The sequence below is a fragment of the Cyprinus carpio genome, chromosome A7 (genome assembly GCF_018340385.1).
Source record: "Cyprinus carpio isolate SPL01 chromosome A7, ASM1834038v1, whole genome shotgun sequence".
Lineage (NCBI taxonomy): Eukaryota > Metazoa > Chordata > Actinopteri > Cypriniformes > Cyprinidae > Cyprinus > Cyprinus carpio.
Window position 1 is genome coordinate 12,086,614 of NC_056578.1, and position 26,545 is coordinate 12,113,158.

Genomic DNA, 26,545 nt, shown 5'->3' on the forward strand with positions numbered 1-26,545 from the left:
GCAGATTTAAGATATTAGAATTACATGTATATAGAAGTATATATTTTTTTTTATATAATAATACATATAATTTATATAATACCAATTCATATATTTTTTAACTATTTTTATTTATTTATTTTTTAGGAAGCATGTACATACTGGTTGAAAAAAAAAGGATTTGTTGGTATTTTCTTGCCTGACCTGGGAGACATCATAAAAAACAGACTCTTGTCCATCTATACAAGCTATATTCAACAAAAGTGACCAGACCAAAAAAGTGTATGTGTCTGTAATCTAAATAGTGATTTCCTATTCTGCTGATTTGTTTACACCTGCTGGCCAGATGGGGTATTGAGCACTGCTGCTTGCTCACTCTACTTGGGCCAAATGTCTTTCCACTTTCTGTTTTCTTTAGCTTTCAAGAACCAATGATCTTTTCAGCTTTCACCTTTTTTTCAGAACCTCTCGCTTTCTCCTCATGATTTTCAGAGCTCTAATGGGATCAGTCACCGGTCTCTCTCATGCTGAACCGCTCAGGCGTTGACCTGCTCCTGACTGGACTGCCTGATATGGCGGAGGCCAGTGAAAGACAGGCCCAGGTGATAAAGAACCACCACTTCAGTCACCTGCAGAGGAGTCTGGGCTGGTGTCTGAGTGGACGGACTCTGGGTTCTCTTGCTTCCAGAACTCCAGTAGTACCTGTAAGGCTCTATAAAATACCACGGTTCACCCTCCCGGTCACACCTGTGTCCAGCTCTGGAGATGAGGTTGGACTGAAGGCTGGGGTGAGTAGAGCATAAATAAATGGGTAGCTGAATCAGTGTTTGGTTGCAAAATTCTGAATTAAAAAATGGGCTCCCTTTAAATTCATTAGTTGGAATTTGAATTGAATGGGTTACACTCCACAGATTGTGACTGAATTAAAAATAACTGGAGGAGAATTTAGCTTACTAAACGTGATTCAAAGAAATTCAACACATAAAATGCATTCTGGTAACTTAGTGTTTTTGGTTCACAAAAAAAAGTTATGCAATAACTTTTTGATAATCATATTTTAATACAATTAAATATGATGAAATATATCAGCTACATATTTTCATATGCAAATTCATATGCAAATTTTCATATCTATCTATCTTTTTGTCTGTCTGTCCATATTTAAGGCCAAAGCATGTTCTAATATTGCAATGAAAAGGAAGTAGCTGGTCTTTTCTTTTATGTTGTGACTTAAGAATGACAAGGTCAAAAAAATGCACAGGTAAATTGTTCATAGTTACATTAATAAGATGCATTTAGAAAATTCCAATTCATGTCAACTTCAAATATTTTTAAACATTTATTCTAGGCTTTGTCCAGTAAATATTCCAAGTTTTTTTTTTTTTAAGTTTTTGATTTTAATTATGCTTTCTTGTAAATGCGAATTTCAGTTCTCAATTTTAAATTATTTTTAAACTTTTAAACCTCAATTTAAATTCATTTTAATTTCACAGACTGAATTGGAATTTAAAATCCATTCTTAATTTAATTCTTAATGACTCACAACCCTGTTGAAAGAGGGATTGGATAAATACAGATTGCTTTCATATATTAGTATTTATGTCTTGTAAGTTTATTGATACTATGTATTTAAGTTTAGTCTGTTTCAAGAGTTGCTTAGACCAGGTCATAGAAAAGAATACATTAAAAAATAAAAATAAAATCAAGTTGCCTTTAAGCCAAATGTGCTATATTCAGGAAGGTATAAAAATACTTAGTCTTCAACCTATTGCTACTCTGCTATGACTTTATAAAATAGTCAAAAACTTTGTAGTTGTAAATGTGCTATATAGCCACCTGGATTGTGTTATGAATTGCCATCTGACACATTTCTTAATGCATAAAATCAAGCCTGTGTAGCTAAAAGCATTAGAAGCGAGTAGCTTTGAGGCCTCAGGCTTATATTTATATTTAGCGAAGTTACCAGATTATTTCTACAACACTGATGACTTAAGATTCCTCCTTTACAGGAAAAACCTCAAATAATGTGGGACTTGGAATACCCAGTAATAGAGAACAATGCAACAGCAAAGGTACATTTTGATTATTCACATGATTATTCATAACAAGTAGATATGATCTCATCACTGTACTAATTACAAATTTAAATCCAGCACACTGCATCTTGCTCTCTCCATCTTCTACTCATTCAGACTCTGCAGGAGGAACATATCGCACTTCGTAACTTCTTCAAAACGCTCACTCATCTGAGGGGAAAAGAGCCATCGTTTCTGCACGGAGAATATGTCAGCCTTTTCAGTTCACCCACTTCATTAGCATTTGTCCGCCTCTGGGATCAGAACGAACGCTTCCTTACTGCCATGAACTGGGGAAATGTCCCTGTAACTATGAACCTCACTTACAGAGACCTGCCGACATAAGCTCAGGTTCACCTCACCACAGATGCTGTGAATCAAGCCGTGGATAGCATCTCCTTAGAGAAGTTTCAGCTTGGGCCCAAACAGGCTGTTCTGTTGTCTTATCCTTATGCTGGTTAGACACACATATGCAGATCCTCACATATCGTCTCAGAGTTTGTTTTTCTATGAGGTCTCATAAAATAATGTCTTTTTGCTCTGTGAAGTTTAAGTCTAAATATTTAAAATCTTAAAGTGATTTAAAAATAACTTTTTTTCAGTCGTGTTTATTCAATTTGACTTCTCTTATCTACTAATAAAGTTGAATAAAAAGGTTTTCCATGTCTGCTTTCAGTGCAAAGACGTGTTTATATAAAATCACCTTAAAAATAATTCAATTTAACTACAAAATCTGATAAATGTTTACTTGTCCTTTTTTACATCTGTGTATTTTAGAATGAAAAAACTTGACGTTGTGCACACAATATATAATTGTTGTGTGCTTGTGTCTTGGCTCTATGCCATTTGTCGTTAATTCTCAGGGCAGGAAAAGGAAGACTCTAAAGTCAACAGGTGTGTGTATATGTGTCATGTGCGATCGTGATATGTACTATATAAAACTCTATTACTTCCTGCACACTTTTGCTTGTAAAAAAGTAAAATTTCTTCCAGCACCTAAATGCAGAATGGGGTCACCATGACAGTTCATAAATCTAGTTCTTCAGTTAAGAAATAAGTAACATTATGGCTCATAATCACAACGTTTGATTTATACACAGTAATTAAAATATTCTAGACACTCAGTTTTTTTTTTTTTTTTTAAGTCAGGATGTGCACTACTGCACATGGGGGAAAGTGTTAAGTTATAACATCGAGATTTGCTAATTGTATATTTTACCTGATGTCCCATTTGTTTTTTGTTTTTTTTGTTTGTTTATTTAATGACAGTCTAATGTTTATTGATGTAAGGTCATCTTAATTCTCATTTATTTACCTTTTGTTTCTGCAGGTCCCATATAATATTTTTTTTCGGCAAAAAGCCGTATTCTGGACTTGAATCTCTGTGTTAACGTGAATGAGACAGAAAGAGATCGATCTTAGAAATCTTTATCTAATTCTGATTGTGAACTTTCCCAGATATAAGTGGTGGTGAGGGCTGTTTGTTTGCATGTCCTCCCACAGACAAAAGAAAAATGTTGTAATACAGAAAAGTTAAAAATCCAATGGTAGAGCAAAATGAATTTATTGTATTAGGTTGTAGTGATAAACCATCAGAATATACCCTTTTATACCCTTTAAAATAAAATTAATAAATTTTCTAATTTCTGTTCATTATAAAAGAGCAATTATTTATAGTGTCAATAAAAATAATCCTTTCAATTATATTAATAGCAATTAATATTCATAAAAATCTAAATCAAGTTGAGTAAAGTTTACAACATACAAGGTAAAAAGTAATCAAGAGAAATAGGTCACAAAAAATGTTTGGCGAGAACTAAAAGATGTTTGGCAAAAACTAAAATCAAAAGGGAAAAAACATCCAGGTCAGTAGATGCTCAGATAAAGACTGAACAAAACAACACAGTTTCTAAATTTAACATATTTTACCTTCAGCGCTTTTAAACATTTAAACTGAATGGATGTGCACTGACTGAATCAAAGTTAGCTTGTGCTTTCCTGTTTTCTTACACTTCAAAATCTAAACAATGCATACTTTTCCCTATCAATGACACTCATTTTGGTGACATTTTTGTTTGTAAGTACAATTTGAGGTAGGCCTATAAAACACTTATTTGAACAACTGCTTCAAACTATTATTTTTACTTCACTATGAGAATGTAAATATTTTATACATTTTTGTATTATTTCACAAAAATACTCCTGGATAACACTAATAACCAAAGTTTTGTAGTTGGAAATTACATAATCTTAACATTGGAAAAAGGACTAAATTATAAAATTATAAACCAAAATATATATATATATATGAACAAATTTTGTTTGGTCATATACTATTATTATTTTTTTACAAAAAAATAGTTTGAAGCAATATTTGTGCACATAGTAAGTAGTTGTGATACTGTGACTCTGTCTCAGACGGCTTTATAACAGCTGTTTGTGGATGCGTGTGTTGATCTGAATGTCAGCGGGGGTACAGTGATATTTCAGAGTCGTCGGAGACAGCGACGTGTTTCTGGTAAAACACGACGTCGCACTCTTGAGATGACAGAGTGTGGTCACAAACCTGTGTGTGTTACATGTATTTGTCAAACGTGTCTTCATGTCTTTGTGTGTGTGTGTGTGTGTGTGTGTGTGTACCTATGTGATTGTGTTTGTCTTTTCTGTGGGGATGGGGGTTTCAGTTTGACTGTAGGCAACTTTTGACGGCAGTGAATCGGGTTTTTTGAGACTCTGAAATGGAGTCAAATCAGACAGCAACTTATCTTAATCAACTCAAGTTATTCACTTGAAATGCCTTTAAAATCAGGAAACATTTCTGGTAACTTTGAACCACACTCACCGTTTCATGTTGTGTACAGGCTTTATCATGTCTGGCTCTGTTTCTCTCTCTCCCTTTCCTCCCTCCTTCTCAATAAGAGAGACGAGAAAGAAAGACACAACGCCCCCTCTCGCCCTGTTGATGTGAAACTTGTCACTGAACAATGCCCAGTCATGCCTGTCTCTCGGTTTTACTGCTACAGCCTACTCACATCACTAAACTTCATTAAACCCTTCTATCTTGAACCCCATCTTCATCTCAAACATTTCTTCATAAGCATCACCCCCTCCATTATCGCTACCATCATCATCACCAAACTATATTATTCTCAGCAAAAGTGTGACTTTCGATATCAAATATATACCGTTGTTTGTCAAACTCTTCAAAATCTCTGCATGAAATAGTGACTCTCCCTTAAATGAATGAGGGCGGCTGCGTTGCAATTTCGTCATTAAAAATCGCCTACTGAAATATGTCACCTACACGTAGAGATGGTAACCATCTTTAAAATAAAAATTCTGTCAATAATTACTTACTCTCATGTGAGCTCCAAAGACTATGACTTCTTATGTGGAACACAGTCTCATACAAGTCAGTGTTGTTTTTGAACCCTTTTAACTTTCACTGTATAAATATAAAAAGACAAAACTTGCTTTAAAATGTCTTTGTGTTCAGCAGAAGAAAGAATGTCATATTGGTTTGGAACAACATGAAGGTGAATAAATTATTAATTTTTACTAAGGGTGAACTGTTCCTTTTTCTTGGCCATTTCTACCCAATCTTACTCTTTAAACTAGTTTTGCTGTAGTATCCTAATGCATTTTGGTTGTTTAATTTATGTTAGCTAATATTTTGACTTTAAATAAATCACTTAATTAGATTAGTTGTCAGTGCACTACAAAAATGCTCTCGGCATGTTATAGCCAAAATCAACCGCTGTTTAAATGAAAAACATTTCTGCTATTCCAACACTGTGTATTCATTTTATTATGCTTTTTTTTTATTATTATTAGCATCTTCTCCTGACCAAATTAAGTACTTTCATGGACCCCTGGTTGAAGCCCCTGGAGGTAAAACAGGACACCATGGAAATACAATAGCATGGTAGAATTGTTTTTTCCCAAACAGCATTTAACAGCGTTAAATAGTAATCAAATACAAGAGGGATAAGAAAGATAGTGAAAAAGAAGTAGTGGCAAGGACTGGCGCTTTGTCAAACTGAGAGCTGCCTCTGAGGTCTGAGTCGGAGCAATACAGTTTTTTTCTTTCGCTCTCCCTCTATGGTGTATGATGTTTTTCTCACTCGTTTCCAGGATCACAATGACAATGGCTTCAAAAGATCAGACGAACCAAGAGAAGACTGGCATACCGAACAGTTAACCATCACTAACGCCTCCGCAGAGTCTCTCAATGTCTTTCTCTCCGTCTGTCTTACCTTAACAGTGCATCCCTCCTTCATTCACTCGTGTATACAGGCGTGCATGTAGCTCGTAGAGTTCAACTGTCCTGCAGGCCTTGACTTCAGAACTGAGAGGTAAGTGACATCTTACTCTGTTTATGAACAAGACAACAAAAACAGACAGTGAAGTGAGTTAGCGAGTGCTAAAACTGACTAATAGGTAGTGTTTTACAAGTATGAGAACATATATTTCAGTTCTGCAAACAAAGTTTTTGTAAGACAGATATGGCTGTGCTGACACTCATCTTGTTTGTTTTTACATCTTGAATGAAAAGCAATGCAGGCACATTTCACTTGTTTTTGAAAGTCATAAGACTGTGTATTGCACCAGACTTGCGCAAAAACAGTTTCATCTAAGCAACATGGATCTGCGTGTAGCATGAAAGATTTCATTGATGTTGAGGCCTAGTTTCGGAAAACGACTGGAGAACAGAGGACACATTAGAATCGCAGTGTAGATTGAATGAGGTATTTTTTTGACTGTAATCTAACTCTTTTTACATTTAATTAATGAACATTTTTAATTAATGAACATTATTTGGTTTATCAGATGCGCACTGTGATAATACTTATCAGTATTTTCAACACTATTAATAGCTTGCTCCATGACTGCTTTATAGTGGCTTCTGTGACATTCTTCGCATTGCAAATGACAAAGTCGAATATTGATCATTTTCTGATAATCTGTAGACAACACGTGTCCCTGTGAATCATTCTCATGAGAAACAGAATTGGACTGCGTACAATCCTGTGAGAAAAAGGAGTTTGAAAACCTGTTCTTAGCTCTGCGCTCTAACTACTAAAAACTCTATAATGAAACACAGCTTCTATTTCTGTAAGTCATTTTCAGAAAACATTTTTTAATGGGTATGTTTATTAATTTATTACTCACCTTTTATGTGCAATTGTAGTTCCCTGAAGAGCTGCGTCAATGATTATGGATTATGGAAGTGTGCGCAAGGTTCTTCCCTTTAACACAAACAGCTGATAGTAATGACCTATTTTTTGTTGATGGTGGATCATGCAAATTATTAATAACTTGGACTCTTAATAATGTATTGTCTGATTCTTCTGTCTTTTCTGTACATTTCATCTTTACTCAGCAGGGTCTAATAAGCGAACAGGATTGTTATTTATGAAATTAAACTCACCTGACGGATAATGTCCTACAATCGCCTCTATGACTTTGGTGCTGCAGACTACTAATCCAAGCAATGATTATTCCTGAAAATGTATTTAATAAATAATTAGCCACAAATTTCTATGATTATACTTTACACTTGAGAAAAAAAAAAGAATTTAACAAGAAACCTTCTACTTATAGAATTGCAATAGTTTCTGGTTTGTAGCTTTAACCTTTTTTGAATACTTTAAATTATGTCTATGCAAGAGTTTTGTGTCTATTCTGTGAGGATGTTAACATCCACCAAGGGCATATTTCCTGTATGCTGATCACTGCGGCTAAATTTTGCTTTAATATGAATAATTAATACTTAGCGCAGTGTTATGTTTTTTTTAACATCAGGTACTGAATGGGTGTTGGGCTTTTTGTAGGACGCTAAGTTGACTTTAAAACTCATATCTACATTATTTTGTATTGGGTTAAACTGAATATGACAATAGTCTCCAACAACCAATTTGCTATGTTTTTTTAAATAAGGGAATCTGAAAAGAAAATGTAGAATTGGCTTTATGTAAACCGACTGATATTTTAGGTAAAATACATGAATCACATATTCAGACAATGTCAGATAAATTAGTTTAAGAATGTTTTAGCTGGTTTAATCTATAGTAATTATAATTATCTCTATATAAAATAGTATGGTACGTCTATGGTACGTCTTCATTTAGAAATAAATTATGTAGTTGTATGTAGGTTTGGATCCTTAGAAACATCACTTAACAGTCGTTGCATTGCAGTTATTTGACTATGAATATTTTTACTATTTGACTATGAAAGGCAAGATATTTAATCTAGGTAGCACCTGTTTAATATGAACAAAATCATGAAAAAAATAAAATAATCGCCATCAGCAGCTTTCTGTATGTCATCAGATAATATAGATATTTACATCAGATAATTTTTGTTAATTTTCTCATACATATAATTGACAAATACTGGATATGGCATGAAAATTTAAGATTTTATTAAAGCTGTTGTAAAGGACAGATTGTGTATGAGAATTAATGTTTAGCCTTTTGCGATAAACATTTATAGATTCGAACACATTAGAACACAGAAAGACTCTCAGTGGAGAATTTGTTAAATTTGCTGTTTTTCATCTAGAGCACCGATATGAAAAAAAAGCATCAAATAAACAAACACACAACAATTTGATCATATCGGTGATATATATGATCAATAATCATTATATGGATGAGACTGCAGTGATTCAGTGAGATGCATACAGATTTTTTCCTCTTTGTCATTTTATATTTGATCATTTTCTCATTCGAAAACCTTTTGAACAAAAGCTCTCCAACCTCCAAAACCTCTCTGTTTTTTATTTTTATTTTTATTTGTACAGGTCTAAAACGGATGCATTTGAAACTTGGCATAATTTAAGTAAGGGTCAGCTGGAGAATGAGTAACATTTAGCACCAAAAAAGACTATGAAAATAAATGATGGCAAAAAAAAAAAAAAAAAAGATTTTCATGCAAATACATAAATATGATAAATCTAAGTTGCAGATTTTGCCTCTTTCAATGGACTTTGGGTCATTTATCCACTAACCAGTATGCGAACACTTTTGTGTTTATTGTGCGATTTGAGTTAAAATATTTTAGCATTACATTATAGCTATTACAAAATGCCACCAGCAAAATGTATACATTTCCAAAACTAAAAACAGTTTGTCTTTGTAATAGTATATGCTTTCATGACTTAAAAAGGCCACCGTTACAGAGCTGGGAAGACATGGGCAGCCAGATATAAGAACTGTACATTTATATTAAGTTACATTAAATAATTTAGCAGACACTTTTATACAGTTTAAATGAAGAACCTCACAATATTAGCAATTCATGCTACAAGACCTAACAATGCTAGAGAATCTACAGCAGTAAATATACACAATAGTAAAAGAGATGACTTTGTGTCATCATGTATTTCCAGCTATTTCCTTCCCTGATATGAAATTATGGCCACATGTTGTCAATTGTAATTGGCTGGAAAGTTTGACTACTGAAATTCAGTGGGAGCTTGCTTAACGCATTAGCCGTTTCTGAATTAGCTGATGTTTTAAAAATGAATGAATTCGCACTCCTCCTAAAATGCATCATCAGCACATTTCACTCTGCATCAGTCAGGAGCAGACTAATAATGGAGAAGCACCTAAATTCATTAGAAACTATAGGTTTTGGGGGACGTAACTCGAACCAGTAAAATACACATTCATTTATTTTTGTAACCAAAACTTCATGATTCATTCAACTACAGTTTTAGGTTCTCCTTTCATTCCTACGTCACTTCTCTCATTTTTCGATACATTAGTCTGTGATCTCTCTACAGTACTTATAAAGGTTGTCTCAAAGATAAGATAAAGGGTTTGATAGAATGATAGAGAAAGAAGGGAAAAAAAGTCAAAACCACTCTGCTGCATTCCCCCTCCTCTGTTCAGTCTTTCACACATCTGACAGAAAACTAGAAAACAGCCTCCACACTCCTCTTTCCATCAATTATATCCTATGTTGTTTCTGTCCCCTCTTAACCCGCTCGCCGTTCTCCAGTATTATCTGATCGCGTATAGCTTTTGGGTATGCCATACTGATTTAAGGTTTAACATTTAATGGAACAAAGCTGGTATTTAAAGTACTAAATTCTCACACTCTCAGTTCTTGAATATAAAAACATGCACAAAGTAGATTTTAAAAGGCAAAAGCTAAAAAAGTAGGGCAGCGAGAGTAAAAAAAAAAACATTTCTCTGGTCTAGGAATACGTCTTCTCTTGGTGTATCGTCTTACACTTTTATTCTTTCACCCACATTATGCTAATGGTGAGGTTTGTGTAGGTGATTTCTCCAGGTACATTCATACTGTACTCACCACTGAATTAACAACACCCTCTTCAACCAAACCTACAATCTGCGGGGGCCGTCCAGATTCACAGTCTCTCAAAGTTTAATGCCTCTGACCGAGATATGACACACAGAGACAGAGTGGGTGGACCTGTAGTATAGACCTGTCATTCAAAATAAAAATGCATGATTATGCTGAACTGCTGTTATCTAAGAATTAACAGTTAAAATGATGCAAATAAGTTAGCATGAGAAATGCTGACCTGCTGTTAGCTAAGAATTAACAGTTAAAATGATGCAAATAAGTTAGCATGAGAAAAGAGAGGGAAACACTACGTGTGGGTGGAAAAAGGGGTGCAGAGACAATGTATGCGGTATGGAAACGATTTTATATTGTGGGTATAAGAGGGATACACTTGCAGAAATAGAGCGAGAGAGCGGAGGCGGGGTGTACGGAGGTTTCCCTGGTCCACTTCCTGTTCTGTCGTTGTTTCATGGTCAACTTCCCGTCACATGATTTTCAGCAACCACAGATTCTCACTGGCGTAAACACAGTTTGTCTTTTCGCCCACACAAACCCATGCACAGAAAAAAGAAAAAAAAATCACACATTAACACACATATATGCATGCATAAAAAATCTCAAAGTTAATAATTTAACACACCACATAACATTAACAAAAAGACAACCGTTCAAACACATACAAATGCAAAAGAATGCACAAACTTGTTCTTATGACTGACACACACACACGCACATGACAGGAAGCTTTGCTCTCACTCATATCATATACACTTACACGCACACCCACGCCTTACCTGCCAGTTTGACAACTCTTACATTCTTAACACTCAAGTCACTAACCACAACAGATGCGAATCTCAAGATAACACTCTGAGCCGCAAGCACAATAAGCCCAAAAAGTCTCATAACTTGCCAGCATCTTTGAAGACAACACGCTTTCATCCTACAGCTTTTGTTAATTGTTCAAAAAATCGAGTAAAGTAAGGTTAGTCCGGATTCAGCCCTGTTTGCTCTATCGTCTGTCTGTTCACAATGAATGAGACCCTCTTTGGACCAAGAGAAGATGGTGATCAATGGGAGCCTGTGAGTATGCGGCCTGTGTTGTAGGAGAACGGATAAAAATAGACTGAGAAGGAAAAGAGGTTAAGGAGAGGAGCAAGACAGAAAAGGGAGAGAGAGATATAGAAGAGAGAGATAGAGGGAGATCCGTGACTGCTTCCTCAGGATGTGGTTTTCGGTTCTGGGTTTTAAGGGAGGGGGTGACTCTATGACAACCGAAGACTTTTGATCGGTGGCACCTGTTAAAGAAATATGTGTGAGAAAGTGTTTTCACATTTAAGTATGATAATGCGCACAAGTGAGGAAGAGCTAGAGAGAGCACCTGCTTTCACACGTGGCAGTATTTTAATTTTGTTAGTTGGAGACAAGGGTCGCACACGGCACACAACTCACAGGTCGACATGAAGGGATAGCACACCAGCAAAAGCAACAGTTTATGGAAAAAGAAAGGGCAACACTGGTGAGTACTTTAGAGAAATAGAGTGAGAAAGAAGGATGAGAGAGAAAGTAAAAAGATAAACAAAAGCTGTAGAACAAAGGCCGTTTGTTTTCTTTCAATAGCTGTAGACATTTCTCCGTTTTTTCTTTGCTGTAATGTTTCCGCATTTCTGTGTGAATATTTGTCTTTAAAACCAATTGTTACAGAGGAAGGCAAAGACAAACCATTCAGCGTTTTGGAAAATATCTCATTGCGTTTGTTTGTGTTGTTTGGCTCACTAACTTCTGATTGTCTATGTGTCTTTTCAGTTTTCAGAGGCTATGAGTGTCTTTTAACTTGAGGGTGCAGCCATTTGCAAAACGCCACATGGCTGACCATACATCTCCTGAGCCTGAGTCGCTCTCCTTCACTTCCATGTTTCGCCCTCAGACAGAAGGACCAAGGTCAAGCCATGACCTTTACCAGCAAGGTTCGATGAGCGGGCTCGGCCAGTTTGAGGTCCCGTGTGAAACCACGAATGGCACCGGGAGCTCTATGAATGGAACAGATCAATCAGCAAACACTGCTTACTGGGGGAATACATCCCCTGTGTCCTCTATGGGACTGAACAGGAACAAGGCACAAGCTGGAGTTTATGAGACTGACTGGAGTTCTCACTGCCACCAACAAGAGGCATCAGAGAGTTATGAAACAACTGGGCGTCAGCAACAAAAACTGGATTCTTTCTCCGAGGCGTTTTGCAGTCGTAGCACCTACCGAATGCTGGGCGGTGGAGAGCAGAGCGGCTTCAACAACTCTACTCCTCCTTCACATACCCTCTCCTTCCCTCTGGTTCTTAGCCCACCGCCAACGCCCCTGCCTCCTCCATCCTTTTCTCCTCCTAAACGACCTCAACACTTCTTGCCTGGCCAGATCTTGAGCCAATCGCAGATACAAACTCAGATAGATGGGTCGCTGCAGTTCTTTCCCTCTTTACCTTCGCCCTCCACCGGCAGGTTCAATCACCCCATTTGGCTCCAGCTGCAAGCGGATGACAACAACGGCCTGGACTTAACGCAGCACCTCTCACAAGATTCAAACTCCTCCATGGTTTATTCAGAGCATGGAGGACCTCATCTGAAACAAATAAACTCCCTGCAGAAAGGTACGTAACATAATCGCCATCTTTTGTGTGTTGACCTATCTAGACATGCCGTTATTTTCAAACCTTAAGTGTCATTTTTAATGAAAGAAGTGCTTTTCTTGCTTAGACTGTTCACTGCAAATGTCCCTCAACCCTGCACTGGTTCAACATCATCATCCTCAGGCCTGCTTGCAGCAAGAGCTGGGTCACGAGCCCGGGACATCTGAAGATCACATGACATGGCCTCAGGTCTGTCAGACAGATTGTTAGCCTGGTCAAGCATATTAGATTGATGCATCAATGGCTTTAACATCATAGCAGCCCATTTAATTTTCATGTTCTGTATTTTTAACTGGTTATGCTTGCATGCAATATTAATTACATTATATACAACCAATTTTTATTTTGACAGTTTGGGCAATCATCCCATTCATTTGGACCTTCTCTGCATCAGTCTAGTCTCCATGTGCAGGGGTCTGGGCCTGGAGAAGGAACAAGATTCGGTTGTGGACTGAACTTCACTCCCGGGTCCTCGGACAAACTTCTGGGGTCCTCTAGCACACAGGCAAAAGACCTTTAATTTACTAAATTATTTTGTACCATTCAAAAGTTTGGGGTCAGTAAGATTTTAAACAAATTAATACTTTTTTGAACAATTTAATGGATCCTTGCTGAATAAGTGACACTGAAGACAAAACAAAACAACAAAACAAGTTACAACAAAATCGATTTCAAATAAATGCTATTTATTTCTATTCATCAAAGAATCATGAACAATATTATCATGGCTTCCACCAAAACATTTTACAACTTTTTGCAACATTGGTAATCATATGAACTGTTTCTTGAGCAGCAAATCAGCATATTAGAATGATTTCTGAAGGATCACATGACACTGAAGACTGGAGTAATGGCTGCCGAAAATTTAGCACTTTCATCACAGGAATAAATTACTTTTTAAAGTATATGCAAATAGAAAACAATTTTTACACAAATAATATTTTACAATATTACTGTTTTTACAGTATTTTTGATCAAATAAATGCACCCTTGATGAGCATAAGACACTTCTTTCCAAAACATTAAAAAAATCTTACCAGCCCTAAACTTTGAATAAATATAAAACATGAAATATAAACTTTAACTGTTTCAGGTTAAAACCACAAGTATTTATGCTTTCAACTGTGGTTGCCTCTGCGGCATCATTTTAAGCAGATCACTCACATGCAGCTTTATTTGCCTCATTTAGAATGTTCCAAGTTCCGTATATACTGGAGTGCCTTTCAGCAGTGTGATCCAGATGAGTAGAGAGCTCATGGAGAACTGGGAAGGAACTACACCTCACTATACGCCACCTCCGATGCTGAACCCAACACGTAGTGGAACGGGGCTCTTCTGTAACCTATTGTCTTCCCTAGCTGTGGAAAACAGAGCACTGTGGACAGACGAGAGGAAAGATGATGACTCACAAAGGTAAGCATTCAAATGTTTGTTTGTTTCTTCTCAGTTTTGGTTGCTCACTGGTGTCATACAGGAAGCATTTCTATTATTTCCTTTAATACAAATGCTTTCTTTTTTTTATTAAGAGCACGTCTGAACAGTTCAAAAGAATCGTAACTCATTTGACAACAATAATCTGTCGGGAGATAAATAATGCAAAATCTATTGTCAAGTTTTTTCTTTCTTGACTGGGTCAGCATCTGCTTGGTTGTGTGTAATCTTCCTAATTTTAACCCTCTGCCATTGTTCGCATGGTGGTCAAAATGACCTTTTTTAATTTCAATGAAATTAATGTACTTTACTGTAGTTTGATAATGGTTTTTTTATTTAATATCTTGTTTTTTATGGTAAATTATATTTATTGAATAATTCCATTTATTGCCTGTTATCCACTATTTGAGCATAGACCTGAAAATTGAAATCTTGTCATAAATCTTGAATGCTTTGGAGCACAGACTTAAATGAAAAAAAAAAAGTTCAAAAAGTGAAATAAAAAAAAAAATATTAAGTTTGTTTTTATGAAAAATGCACAAAAATACTGTTTTAGAATTTTACATGATACATATTTTCTAAATCATGTTTTACTCTAAAACTGCAATAAAATCAAAGCCATAAATCTAAACAAGTTGTGTTCCAAATTTGAGGCTGATATCTAAAAAAAGCTTCCTATTCATTTTCAATGTGGTCATTTTTGGCCACAAAAACATCAGAGGGTTAAAGGGGTCATATGATACTGCTAAAAAGAACATTATTTTGTGTATTTGGTGTAATGACGTGTTTATGCGGTTTAAGGTTAAAAAAATACATTATTTTCTACATACTGTACATTGTTTATCCTCTATGCCCCGCCTTTCTGAAATGCATCTGTTTTTACAAAGCTCATCATTCTGAAAAGTGAGGTGTGCTCTGATTGGCCAGCTATCCCGTGCGTTGTGATTGGCCGAATTCCTCAAGCGTGTGACGGAAATGTTACGCCCCTTAACATACTGGGATGCCGTGTCCCGACTTTTGTGATCAGAGAAATGACAAACAACTAGCTCTTCTCTACACTGCTCAAAACTCGCGTTTGAATCATCAGTGGCAAATCCTTTAAATATTAAAACATACTTACAGGCTGTGAGTCGGCATTATTTGTCAGAACACCGGCATTGTAGGCTACTCTCACAGGAAACAGTCCTGGTCCTCCGTAAAATGCGTTGCACACATCTGAATATTTGGGTTGACCTGTTCTGGAACAGTGTTGTAAATACAACTTAACCACTGATTTCTAGTTGTGTCCTCTTTTGGAAGACCAAACAATATAGTTTCGCTTTCATAATGAAACATAGCGTCTCCACGACATGGTGGCGGCAGTAACAATACTACAGCGAGAATCAAAGGTACACCTTCTTTCTTTGCATGAACATTTGGGCGGTGTTATGCAAATCTTCCCACATTGTGACGTAGACATGTGGGGGTGTGTTTAAACAAGGCGTTTTAGGAGGGCATGGACAAGTCTCAGCTTTTATAAAGAATATCTCTTTGGGTTTGAGACTTTAGTCTTTGCAACTTTAAGGATCTTACAGTATCTATTCACAAACAGCTTGAAACACTCCAGAGAAAGGAAACCTTGAAATAGCATTATATGACCCCTTTAAGAAACTTATTTGTCAAGCTTCTTTGAGACAGATGATTTCATGAAACTTTGTCACATTTACACTCAAGGTGCATAAATATAGGCCCAGAGTTCCAAGCTGAGCTGCCAGATTTGATAATAGGAAGAGATTCTGAGGTGTGTCCAGAGGAACCAGTCAGGGAGGAGTTGTTATGGAAACCTTGGGCAGAGCTAGAGGAAAATGACACCCTTTTACAGCATGGTAATCAAAATAAAATATTTATTTTACCATAAAAACACTAGTTTTTTCTTCATTAATGAGTGTGATCTCGAACCTCAGTGGAGAATCTTCTTGACCTGAGTGCCTCCAGTGTTCTACCAGGAGGTGGAGCCAATTTGGAGCTTGCTCTTCATAGCCTGTCTCATTGCCAGGGAAACATTCTAGTAAGTGCAATATTCATTATGAATTCATGCTTGTAGATTTATATTTTGTGATTGCTTTCCCAGTTACCGTTTCAAAATGTCCTTGGTAATCATGACTACTTTTGATGGCTGTCTTTCACAAAAGCATAATATTTAATTTCCTTATTTTTCCTGGTAACAGGAAGCGCTGGAGATGCTGTTGTTTAAAAACTCCCCTCCATCAGAAAACTATCACTATTCTGGTAAACACTCATTTGTTGAACGTCAAAAACTTTTACAGTCAGCATATTATAAATAAGACTAATCCAGTTTCACTTTCCATTTAGGCATGGAAATATGGACTCTGAGTGAACAAAAGCTGTTTCATAAAGCATTTACAATTTATGGGAAAGATTTCTCCTTCATACACAAAATGGTAATATATTGAATATTTGCAACTCTAAACCACCAAATATCAGAGATCAGAGTATTTACAGTTCTCATACTTTCAGGTGAGAACAAAGCAGGTGTCACAGTGTATTGAATTCTACTACAACTCCAAGAGGCTCTCAGAGAAACAAAACAAGCAGAGGGAGAGAGAAAAAGAAAGTCTGGAGGAAGAGAGAATTGCAGCCATCATCAGTCAGGTAAGCACAGTGTCAGTCTATACAAGCGTAAACGGGTGTGTAATGGCTTTTATAATATAGGCTAACTTTTAATTTAATACAAAAATGTGAATTATAATAAGTTGTTTTTATCTGATTGCTTTGCCTTACCTAAATTGCATACAAAACAAACACTGCGCATTAAAAGAATACAAAATTTTACAGAACCTATTTAACGGTATTTAATTACTTTTAGATCACATTGAATAGATTACACTTGGTTCGTAATATGTCATGTTTTTGAGTTTTGCTTTGACCAGCAGGTGTCACCAGCCACAAAGATGATGGTTAACCAAGCCAGTATTGACAGACTGATTCCTACCCCACCACTTCCCACAAGCTTTCCCTGTAAACAGTGTGGAAAGTAAGCATAGACCAATTTTGCCTGTGTTATAGTACTGACAATATTGAAATTCATGGTCTTTGTTTCACATTAAGTGTTGTTCAGCCTTCTCTTTGACCTTGCATAATGTCTTTACAGGATGTTCTATAAAATCAAAAGTAGAAATGCTCACATGAAGATCCATCGGCAGCAGCAAGAGGACTGGAGGGATAAACTACAGATACACACAAATCAGCACCACAACCTTAACCTGACCAGAGCACTGACTCATCCAAACCAGCAAATCCTAACCCAGACTCACCATCAGAATCACATCCTGACCCAAAGTCTGATACAGAATCTGGTTCAGTCACAGACCCAGTTGGCTTTTCTTCAAAGCACAAAGACTCAGAGTACATGCCCACCAGGCAGTACCAGTTGCATGGCTCCCACCCAGAATCCACAGATTGTGCCTAAAGCACCTCCCTTACCACTCCACACTGGACACCAGCAGACATGGGGCTCCCTTCACAGTGTAGACACAGGAGGCCTGTTCTATAACAGAGGATCCATGGTAAACGGGCTCCATTTGAGCATACAGGACAGTGTCAGTAAACCATGGGCTGATACCCAATAACTGACAACCCAAAACTGACTTGAACAATTTGTTTAAAACTTCAATGCCATAAGAACTTAAGAGATATATTTCTGCTTTCAAGAGCGTTTTTAAAGACTTCGCAAATTGAAGAACCCACTGTAATGTGAAAAAAGGATGCCAAGTTCTTGAAGTAACTGTTTTTATTTTAAATGGCACATGACAAACGTTTAAGATAAGTTTATTAAATATCATGTAAAATCTAAAAGCCTCCAATAGGTCCTGGGAAGAAAAAAAAAAAAAAAAAAAAACCTACTGAAATTCAAGAAAGTTCCGTTGCTGCCTTAAAGTAAAATGAACTTTGTTGTACAAGTCTTTAACTTACATTAAAGTTAAACTTAAAACTGAAATTTCTCAACTTGAGTTAAAACAAGTTGCAATGACTTGAAGATTTCTTGTAAACAGTGTACAGATTACAGACCACTGCGCATATTCGTCTAGGAGCTCACTCCAGCATCCCACCTGTGCAGAGTCAGCTGATTTCCTTACAGAAGTCCCTGAAAAGCGGGCTTCATAACGGTTTGTTTCTGCAGTTGCATGGGCTTAAAGGGATACTCCACCCTAAATGAAAATTTTGTCATTAATCACTTACCCCCATGTCGTTCCAAACCTGTAAAAGCTCCGTTCCTCTTTGGAACACAATTTAAGATATTTTGGATGAAAACCTGGAGGCTTGAGAATGTCCCATAAACTGCCAAGTAAATAACAGTGTCAAGATCCATGAAAGGTATGAAAGTCGTCGTCAGAATACTCCATCTGCCATCAGATGTGCAATCTGGGTTATATGAAGCGATAGGAACACTTTTTGTAAGCGAAGAAAACAAAAATAACAACTTTATTTAATAATTCCTTTGTCAACGATTTTAACGTATTTGTCACTTTACACAATCCTTTAACACTCCATCCCTAGACCCATATTAGATCAAGCAAGCTCAACCAAAATGAAATGCACTTTGATGCCAATGCTATAGATCTGGGTGAAGCCAGTAAAAGCTGCTACATTACCCAAGAGCTCAGTGGTTCGGAAGAGGCAGCACTTGGCCAAGGACTACTCAATCTTCAAGGTTTTAGCATTTCTGATGAGAAGTTCAAAAGTACCATAGAACTGCTGCAGAGTAATATTCTATTAACAGAGAGAGGCATTAAATGTCAGCCACACAGTCAACAACTTAAAAGGGTAATTGAGAAACTTAAAATGGCCACTGCAACTGGGTCCTGCGAGTGATCAAGTCTAACCTTATAGACTTATCCAATGGTAAAGAGAGGAACATCCAATACTAAGGTGGTGCTGTAATTGGTCATGATGTAGCCACGCTCAGATGCCAGCTGTGAGGTCAGTGTGTAGGGCCCGATGGTAATGTCCCACAAGCAATCATTCTTCTTATGGTCCTTCATGAAGCTTATGCCATAGTCAGCACACACACTATCAAAAACTGAAGGGGCCATGAGTGAAAGAGGAGAGGAAAAAAAATAACCCCCCCCACACACACACACACACTACACACCCCTCTTGCATGCAGACAACATGGTACTACACCAATAGTCAAGTGTTTAAGTTGTTAAAGTGTTAAGATGTCTCAGATGGCCAATACCTTAAGTGTAAAACCTTCACTTTTAAAACACTGAAGAGTTATTGGTTCTTACAGACATTCTGGATATCACAGACATCAAGGATGAATGCCGTCACAGAGGAAATATGGTAATAGGCCTCAATTTGTGGCATGATGTTCAAAGTCCATTTAATTTCCGGAGATTACTTGAAAAGGCCCTCTAAAATATACTGGAAGAATGAGACGTAGAACTCCGAGAAACAGATCTTTCTAGCAAATTCTAGCTTTTCTCAATCTCAGATATTCTGCACACCCCTAATACCCCATTGCAGCCCTGATTTGAATCCTCCTGATCTAGAGAATGCCGTTAATTAAAACAGACTCACCTCCTTCACAACAAATTGGTCAACAAACGCCACCCTAATGATGTACGCAAAGGCATTATTGTCTTTAGGGACTCCGGTAATTGAGTATCCCATCTGTGTGTCATTACAGAGATCCACATCAAAAGGAATATTACCCAGATAGAACATGAGGACTCGCTTTTCAGGGATTGTTTCTGGAACAGTCAGTACCATAGTGATTAATTCAGTTATATCCCAAGGAGAAGCCATGACGTGCCCAAATTTAATAAGAGTTCCAACTCAAAGTTTACTGAAAAAGGAGGATAAGGAATTGGTGGAGTAGCCATTTGCCGGACCACATTGTGCATAGTCTTCACACCACGCTGGTCCACAAACACTTGCTGGTATGTTAGTTGGACCATGTTAAGGTCTTTATACACATTGTCGGTCACAAAACTCTGTAGGCACAAATTAACATTTGAGCCAATCCCTAATCAAGTTGCCTTGGGATGCTTGAAAGGAACAAATTCTAGGATCATATGGACTATACCTTTCTCATCCCTCCAGCAGCAATCTACAACCTACATGCTGCAGTCTACAACCTCTTCACGGACCACTACAGAGTAGCCTCGGTCTGCTGCAGCCTGCCCATTTATGACATCACCATCATCTGATATGCCTTCTCCTTAACTCAGAGTGTCCAACAACCAGGGGAGTCATTACTGCAGGGGTCCTCCAGTGAAGTCTGTAACCACCAAAAGTGCCTTCATCTGAGTGGTAATTAAAAAAATAAAATAAAATTAAAATACAGACTGTCCAACTACAGAAGCACTGAAGGCGACTCCAGTAACATTGTTCAAATGCACAACATGTGCCTTTTTACACTCATCGTTTTAATACACAACAGTTTGTCCAGTTAGTGTTCTTTCCAGTGTTGTTAACTAAATTTCTTAGTGAACAGGCAGCAGCCAGGTCCACCATGACCACCATCCAGTTCTGTCTGAAAGACACTGGGTTGGATCACTTCAACCGTATTATCACTGACCTGAAAAGTTAGATGCAGTGACAAAGTTTCAAGGCAGTATTAAATATTTTTGTAAACATTTGAGATTAGGCCACATGTCCCCATTCTGTCTTAAGTGGAACTAACATTAAGCACCATACCATTTTAATAGAAGCATGAGGTTGTCCAAAGCTTGTCCGACAGGTGTAACCTTTATGAAGTAGCCCAGAGCTTCACCTTCATGACTTCAGATTGCTGTTCCTCTTATTGAAGCATCACCTGCCAGGCCTCAACTGCTGAACGTTCGGCCAAGAAGGGGAAAAAAATTAATAAATAAACCATGCACCCAAGACCAGGACTTAATAAACCCTTAAGAATAACCAACCACTTACCACAGAGAAAGCTGCTGATAAATTTTTAATACTGCCAGCTGTTGGACAACAGATCTCACAGACACCTAAAAACGTGTGAGAAATTTGTTGAGAAATGTATCTTAAATGATATTACACCAAACCTTTATCCTAGGCTAGTTTGTAGTTGAAAAAACCATTCCACAACACAATCTAGCTAGTCTGACGTACTTTGTGTATAAGGCCAGTGAAGAACCAGGTTCATTGTGCACATTAAATTACAACTGATTTTGCCCAGGCTTTCGATGCTGCGTAGACCATACATGCACTAGCAGTTCAATGCCTCTTGGATCTTGGAGTGAGACCTAGCCTCATTCCATGGATTTGTTATTTTATGTCTAATCATTGTCAAAGAGTGCATTATCAGGTATATCTATCTGATTGGATATATCCCTCATGTGGGGTTGTTTAGGGAACCATACTGGGACCCATAATCTTTCTAGCGCTTATTAACAGTGTCCTCCAGGATCAAATAGACCACTAGAAATGTTGACGACATGACTATGGCTCAGAGGTGGACTCCTCATCTGCCCTGTACTCTCCAACAGACGTTGAATGATCTTGGCATCTGGGTTGAGAAACATAAAATAAAACTCAGAAAAAATAAATAAATAAATAAATAAAAAAGCAAGGTTACCCACATGAAACAGATACCAGCTTGGCCACCACTTTCTATAGATCAGAACACTTCAAAAATCTGTGACTTAAATTTTTAAGACTACCACCCTGAGTGATTTAAAATTGGATGATAAAGTGGATCACATGCTGTCCTCAGCTAACAGAAAGCTGTTTGCTCTACACTGGCTTAAGACACTCGGTGTTCGAGATCAAGAATGGGTCATCATCTACATAGGATTTGTGCGCCCTGTGTTAGAGTATGCAGTACCTGTTTGGCACAGTTTTGACTACCGATCAAGTTAAACAGCTGGAAAGGGTGTAGAAACGGGTCTGTAAAATTATACTGGGCAAAGGTATCAAGAATATTCCGATGCCCTCTCCCTTCTGGGACTGTGCACACTAGCGGAGAGATGAGTCTAACTGTGTCTTGATTTTGCTAGGAAGCTATACAAGTCTAGTTTCAGAGACTGGCTACCGCCACACAGGGAGGAGTTGACAGGACACCAGACGAGGAACTCAGATAAACTGACAATCCCCAGATCGAACAGATAAATACAGGAGCTCACCTATTTCCTATATGTGTAGACTTAATTGATTATGGTTTTTAACAAGTACTCTGTGCATCGTTGTGATGTATTTTATTCATTTCTTTTTTATTATTATTTTTATATGGAGTAAATTGGTTTATATTTTATTGTAACAGCAAAATAATTCAGTGTTCCTTAGTGACAAACGTCATTACATACCTGTAATGATGCTAAAAAAGTCAGTAAATAAAGGGGGAGAGGGGATGGGGGAAAAGGGTATTTTATAGATAAAGCAGGGCACAACCACCACATGTAAGTCAGAATCATACCTCCATGTAGTTCTCCTCAAAAGTAACCACTCTTTGAGTGAAAGGAGGAACAGAGCAAGTCTTGGAGACATTGAAAAATGATTTTTTTTGCCATGCTGATCCATAATGAACACACCAAACATGAACCTGAAGACCTCATCATTCTGGAAGGAATAATAATTTTATACACACAAAACTATTGTCTTCTATTTTAAGATAAAGATTAAAAACTTTGTCTATCAACCGGAGATATAAATTTGCCTTGGGTAAATGGCTCACAGACCATTCAAAAACACACAAAACAATTGACCGAAAGCTCCTTTACCATAAACAAGACTAAAATACAATATATAACTATTTGGCCTTATTTAAAATAGAAACTGCAGTATAAATAGATTTTAATTGTATTCTGTGACAAAGCTGAAATGTCAGCAGCAATTATACCAGAAGACTGTTACAAAGTTCCATTTCAAATCCTTAAAGAAAAATATATATATATATATATATTGACCCTAAACTTTTGACCTGTGTGGGTCACACTCACGTGAGCATTACAGTGAAAGTGATCCTTTATTATGGACATGTTCTGTACCTGATTGTCTGTGTGACAGGAGAAGTATGAGGCTCTGAATACAACACGACCCCACAGAAGCAGCTGTGTTTATCAGTTAGGGTGCAATGTTGCTGTTTGAGCATAAACTATATCTGCAAAGTTGCAGCATTGAAAGTTAAATGCAAACAGAGATATTGTTATTTAAAATTCTGGCAGTTTAATGCCTACAAAAACGGCTGGTAAGGGACTACAACGAGTTATTTCCTGGGTCTGATATGTCACAGACCCAAATAAACCCCGCCCCCAGGGACATGTAAGGAAGGGGGCGAGGCCATGCTGTGCTGCTTTAGAGAAGAGGAAGAGAAAACTAGGGGTGCACGTAAAAATCTATTATTAAAAATCATATAAATCGCTATTATATCTTCTAAGGAGTCTAATGGATTCACAAGTTTCAAAATCAATGTTCTAAAGCAGTGGTTCCTTGCGTCGCTCTGCACACGCTCTGCACACGCTCTGCACACGCTCTGAACACGCTCTGCATCTCTCTCTCTCTCACATTCAGATTGTCAGATCAGCTCCAACAAACCGTTCCAGTTATACACTTATTTTCACATAGCAATGAGAAGCGTTATACACGCCTACGGTTGCTGTGCTGTATTAAAGATTTAATCAGAATAAAACCGCATATTAAAAGCTAACAGAAGCAGAAGCAGTTACAAACAACAGCATATCTAAAAGTATGAGACAACAACAAACAAACATACCATTAAGAGCTGTGCTTGCACAGGTTCTGCGCGATCCTCTTCATTAATATTCTCTGCATCTCAATCGGGCTCACATTGATAAGCAATATAGACAACACCATTGTTTACAATACAACCGCAGCGAATCACAACACACTGAGCCAGGTAACCAATCTAAGCCCATTGTGTATTTCTGAGGGAGGGGCTTCATAAAAATGGGAAATAATCAAGGCATTTGTGATAGAAGGGACAGAGCGGTGTGGAATAAAGGTCAATTATGTGAAAAATAATGTGTTTTTTTTAAAAACAAAGCATGAACACATGTTAGACTGCACCCCATAAACACAATCAAGCCTAGAAAAAAAACAGTCAACCACCCCTTTAAAAACAAGTTTTGTAATAACCAGTTGTTCCGGTCCGGGTAGACGCTGATGAAAACTGAAATGCATCCGTCCATAAAACCATTAGCCTATAAAGAAAATGTTTAAGGTAATGGATGAAGACAGTGATATAAAAAGACCAAATCTGGTATACAGTTTATTAATAAAGTATATTACACACGGGAAAGCAGATGAGCCAGGAATATGAACGGAACGTGCAACATTATAAAGAAAACTCTAAACGTGGCTTAATGGATTAGCGTGTTGCTTTCCTGTACATAGTATATATTTTAATAAATTGTATATTTGGGCTTTTCAGTCTTCTTATATTAAGCGTGAATATGGTTTTCTATGGGGGAGAAAATGTGATATTCAGCGTGTTCTTTCTGGGCTCATCTGTTCATCCCAGTGTAGGCTATATTTGTGATATAGTAGATTTGGTCTTTTTGATCACTGTTTTCATTAAGCCACACAAAGCGTTTTCTTTAACTTGACAAAATAAAGAGTCAGCCAACCAACCAGCAGATAGATAGATGGATAGATGGATAGATAGATAGATAGATAGATAGATAGATAGATAGATAGATAGATAGATAGATAGATAGATAGATAGATAGATAGATAGATAGATAGATAGATAGATAGATAGATAGATAGATAGATAGATAGATAGATAGATGGATAGATAGATAGATAGATAGATAGATAGATAGAGCATTTAATGTATGAAGACATTGTACCATTAAATTGTGAAAAAAGAAGGATGAAATAAGCTTTTCAGTGTAACTGAATAGAGCAGATATATTGTATTTCTCTGTTATAAAGATTCTCACATTAAAGGTCCAGAAGTGGTTTATGTAAATAAACAGTGGCTGAATATTGAGCTCTTTTCAAGCTATGTAATCTTTACAGGAAGTCCACAGATAGTGTTTAAAAAGCACAGTGTTGCTATGCGGAAAAAGAACATAATACTTACTAAAGTGTCAGACGGGTATGAGAGGTCAGTTTTGAAATGTAAACCATTCAATATCCACTTAAATGAACAGATGTAAGACTATAAAACTGAGTAATTTCATATCTGAACATTTCATATTTCATATTTGAAATATAGCTTTCAAAACTAAAATGTCAGAGGCTGAAGCGTTTGGCATCCAATTTAGAAATCCAGTTTTGATTTGAAACTAGAAGTAGCATAACTTCTAGTATCAAATCTTCTAGTAACATAACTAGAAGTCTTTCATTATTCAGGAATGATGATCTGCTTATGAGAAAAAGGAAGAAACTATCAGAAACTAAAATGAGAAACAGTGATCTCATATCACACTTTATTATATTTTGAGAAGTGACTAAAAGTGAAACAGTGACATCATGTTGGTACAGCGTTTGGTTTTACAGCAGAACAATTAATAAGATCACTGACTCATTAAAACAGAAAGTACATAATGTCTTCTGTTTTTGTAGCTCCACTAGTTGATACACATTCCACTGAATATCTTCTGGCAACATTGTACACTTGCTATTGTGTTCACTTCCTGTTGTGGGCAACAGGGTGGCCTGACATCATTTTGCTTGATATATGCAGTGAGTCATTTGTCTGTCTACAGCTGAATTGTAGTCAACACAGAATTCACCTGCTACAGATTCCTTACTTGTTAACCTGAATTTTATGTGTGATTGATTAAATTAAATATGAAGAAATTATTGACCTTTTATATAAACAGATGAAACCATTAAAGAACATGAAGCATACAAATTTACTGATGTACAAGTCACCAATTTATTGGCACAGGCAGTATTAGTAGTGGGAGACAGATGATTATATGTGACTCTGTACCACAAGTGTCAATTTTTCGAAACTGAGATTTATACATCATCTGAAATCTGAATAAATAAGCTTTCCATTGCTGTATGGTTTATTAGGATCGGACAATATTTGGCCGAGATACAACTATTTGAAAATCTGGAATCTGAGGG

At 36.9% G+C, this 26,545-nt stretch overlaps 2 protein-coding genes across 5 annotated transcripts; both read left to right on the forward strand.

Moving 5' to 3' along the window:
• Positions 1-389: 389 nt before the first annotated feature.
• On the forward strand, positions 390-2,867 carry LOC109093025 (4F2 cell-surface antigen heavy chain-like). The gene is made up of 3 exons (XM_019106752.2): positions 390-767; positions 1,989-2,051; positions 2,172-2,867. Exons 1-3 carry the CDS (start codon positions 504-506, stop codon positions 2,397-2,399), a joined length of 555 nt encoding a protein of 184 aa, XP_018962297.1. The 5' UTR covers positions 390-503; the 3' UTR covers positions 2,400-2,867.
• Positions 2,868-6,168: 3,301 nt separating this feature from the next.
• LOC109051483 lies at positions 6,169-18,405 on the forward strand. Of its 4 annotated transcripts, none has more exons than XM_042759697.1 (12): positions 6,169-6,409; positions 12,183-13,018; positions 13,125-13,246; positions 13,410-13,562; positions 14,247-14,470; positions 16,202-16,353; positions 16,432-16,535; positions 16,696-16,756; positions 16,841-16,929; positions 17,006-17,140; positions 17,419-17,522; positions 17,640-18,405. In XM_042759697.1, exons 2-12 carry the CDS (start codon positions 12,241-12,243, stop codon positions 18,115-18,117), a joined length of 2,400 nt encoding a protein of 799 aa, XP_042615631.1. In that variant the 5' UTR covers positions 6,169-6,409; positions 12,183-12,240; the 3' UTR covers positions 18,118-18,405. The 4 variants fall into 4 exon arrangements, with proteins under 4 accessions (XP_042615631.1, XP_042615632.1, XP_042615630.1 ...); XM_042759698.1 differs by lacking the exon at positions 6,169-6,409 and adding an exon at positions 11,338-11,459; XM_042759696.1 differs by lacking the exon at positions 6,169-6,409 and adding an exon at positions 11,677-11,895.
• Positions 18,406-26,545: the final 8,140 nt, after the last annotated feature.

Bases quoted from the DNA above. Each gene is read 5' to 3' on its own strand.
- LOC109093025 (XM_019106752.2), top strand. From the start codon at position 504: ATGCTGAACCGCTCAGGCGTTGACCTGCTCCTGACTGGACTGCCTGAT. The intron at 768-1,988 runs GTGAGTAGAGCA...CCTCCTTTACAG, and splicing joins AGGTTGGACTGAAGGCTGGG to GAAAAACCTCAAATAATGTG. The intron at 2,052-2,171 runs GTACATTTTGAT...CTACTCATTCAG, and splicing joins AGAACAATGCAACAGCAAAG to ACTCTGCAGGAGGAACATAT.
- LOC109051483 (XM_042759697.1), top strand. From the start codon at position 12,241: ATGGCTGACCATACATCTCCTGAGCCTGAGTCGCTCTCCTTCACTTCC. The intron at 14,471-16,201 runs GTAAGCATTCAA...TTTACACTCAAG, and splicing joins AAAGATGATGACTCACAAAG to GTGCATAAATATAGGCCCAG. The intron at 17,141-17,418 runs GTAAGCACAGTG...TGCTTTGACCAG, and splicing joins TTGCAGCCATCATCAGTCAG to CAGGTGTCACCAGCCACAAA.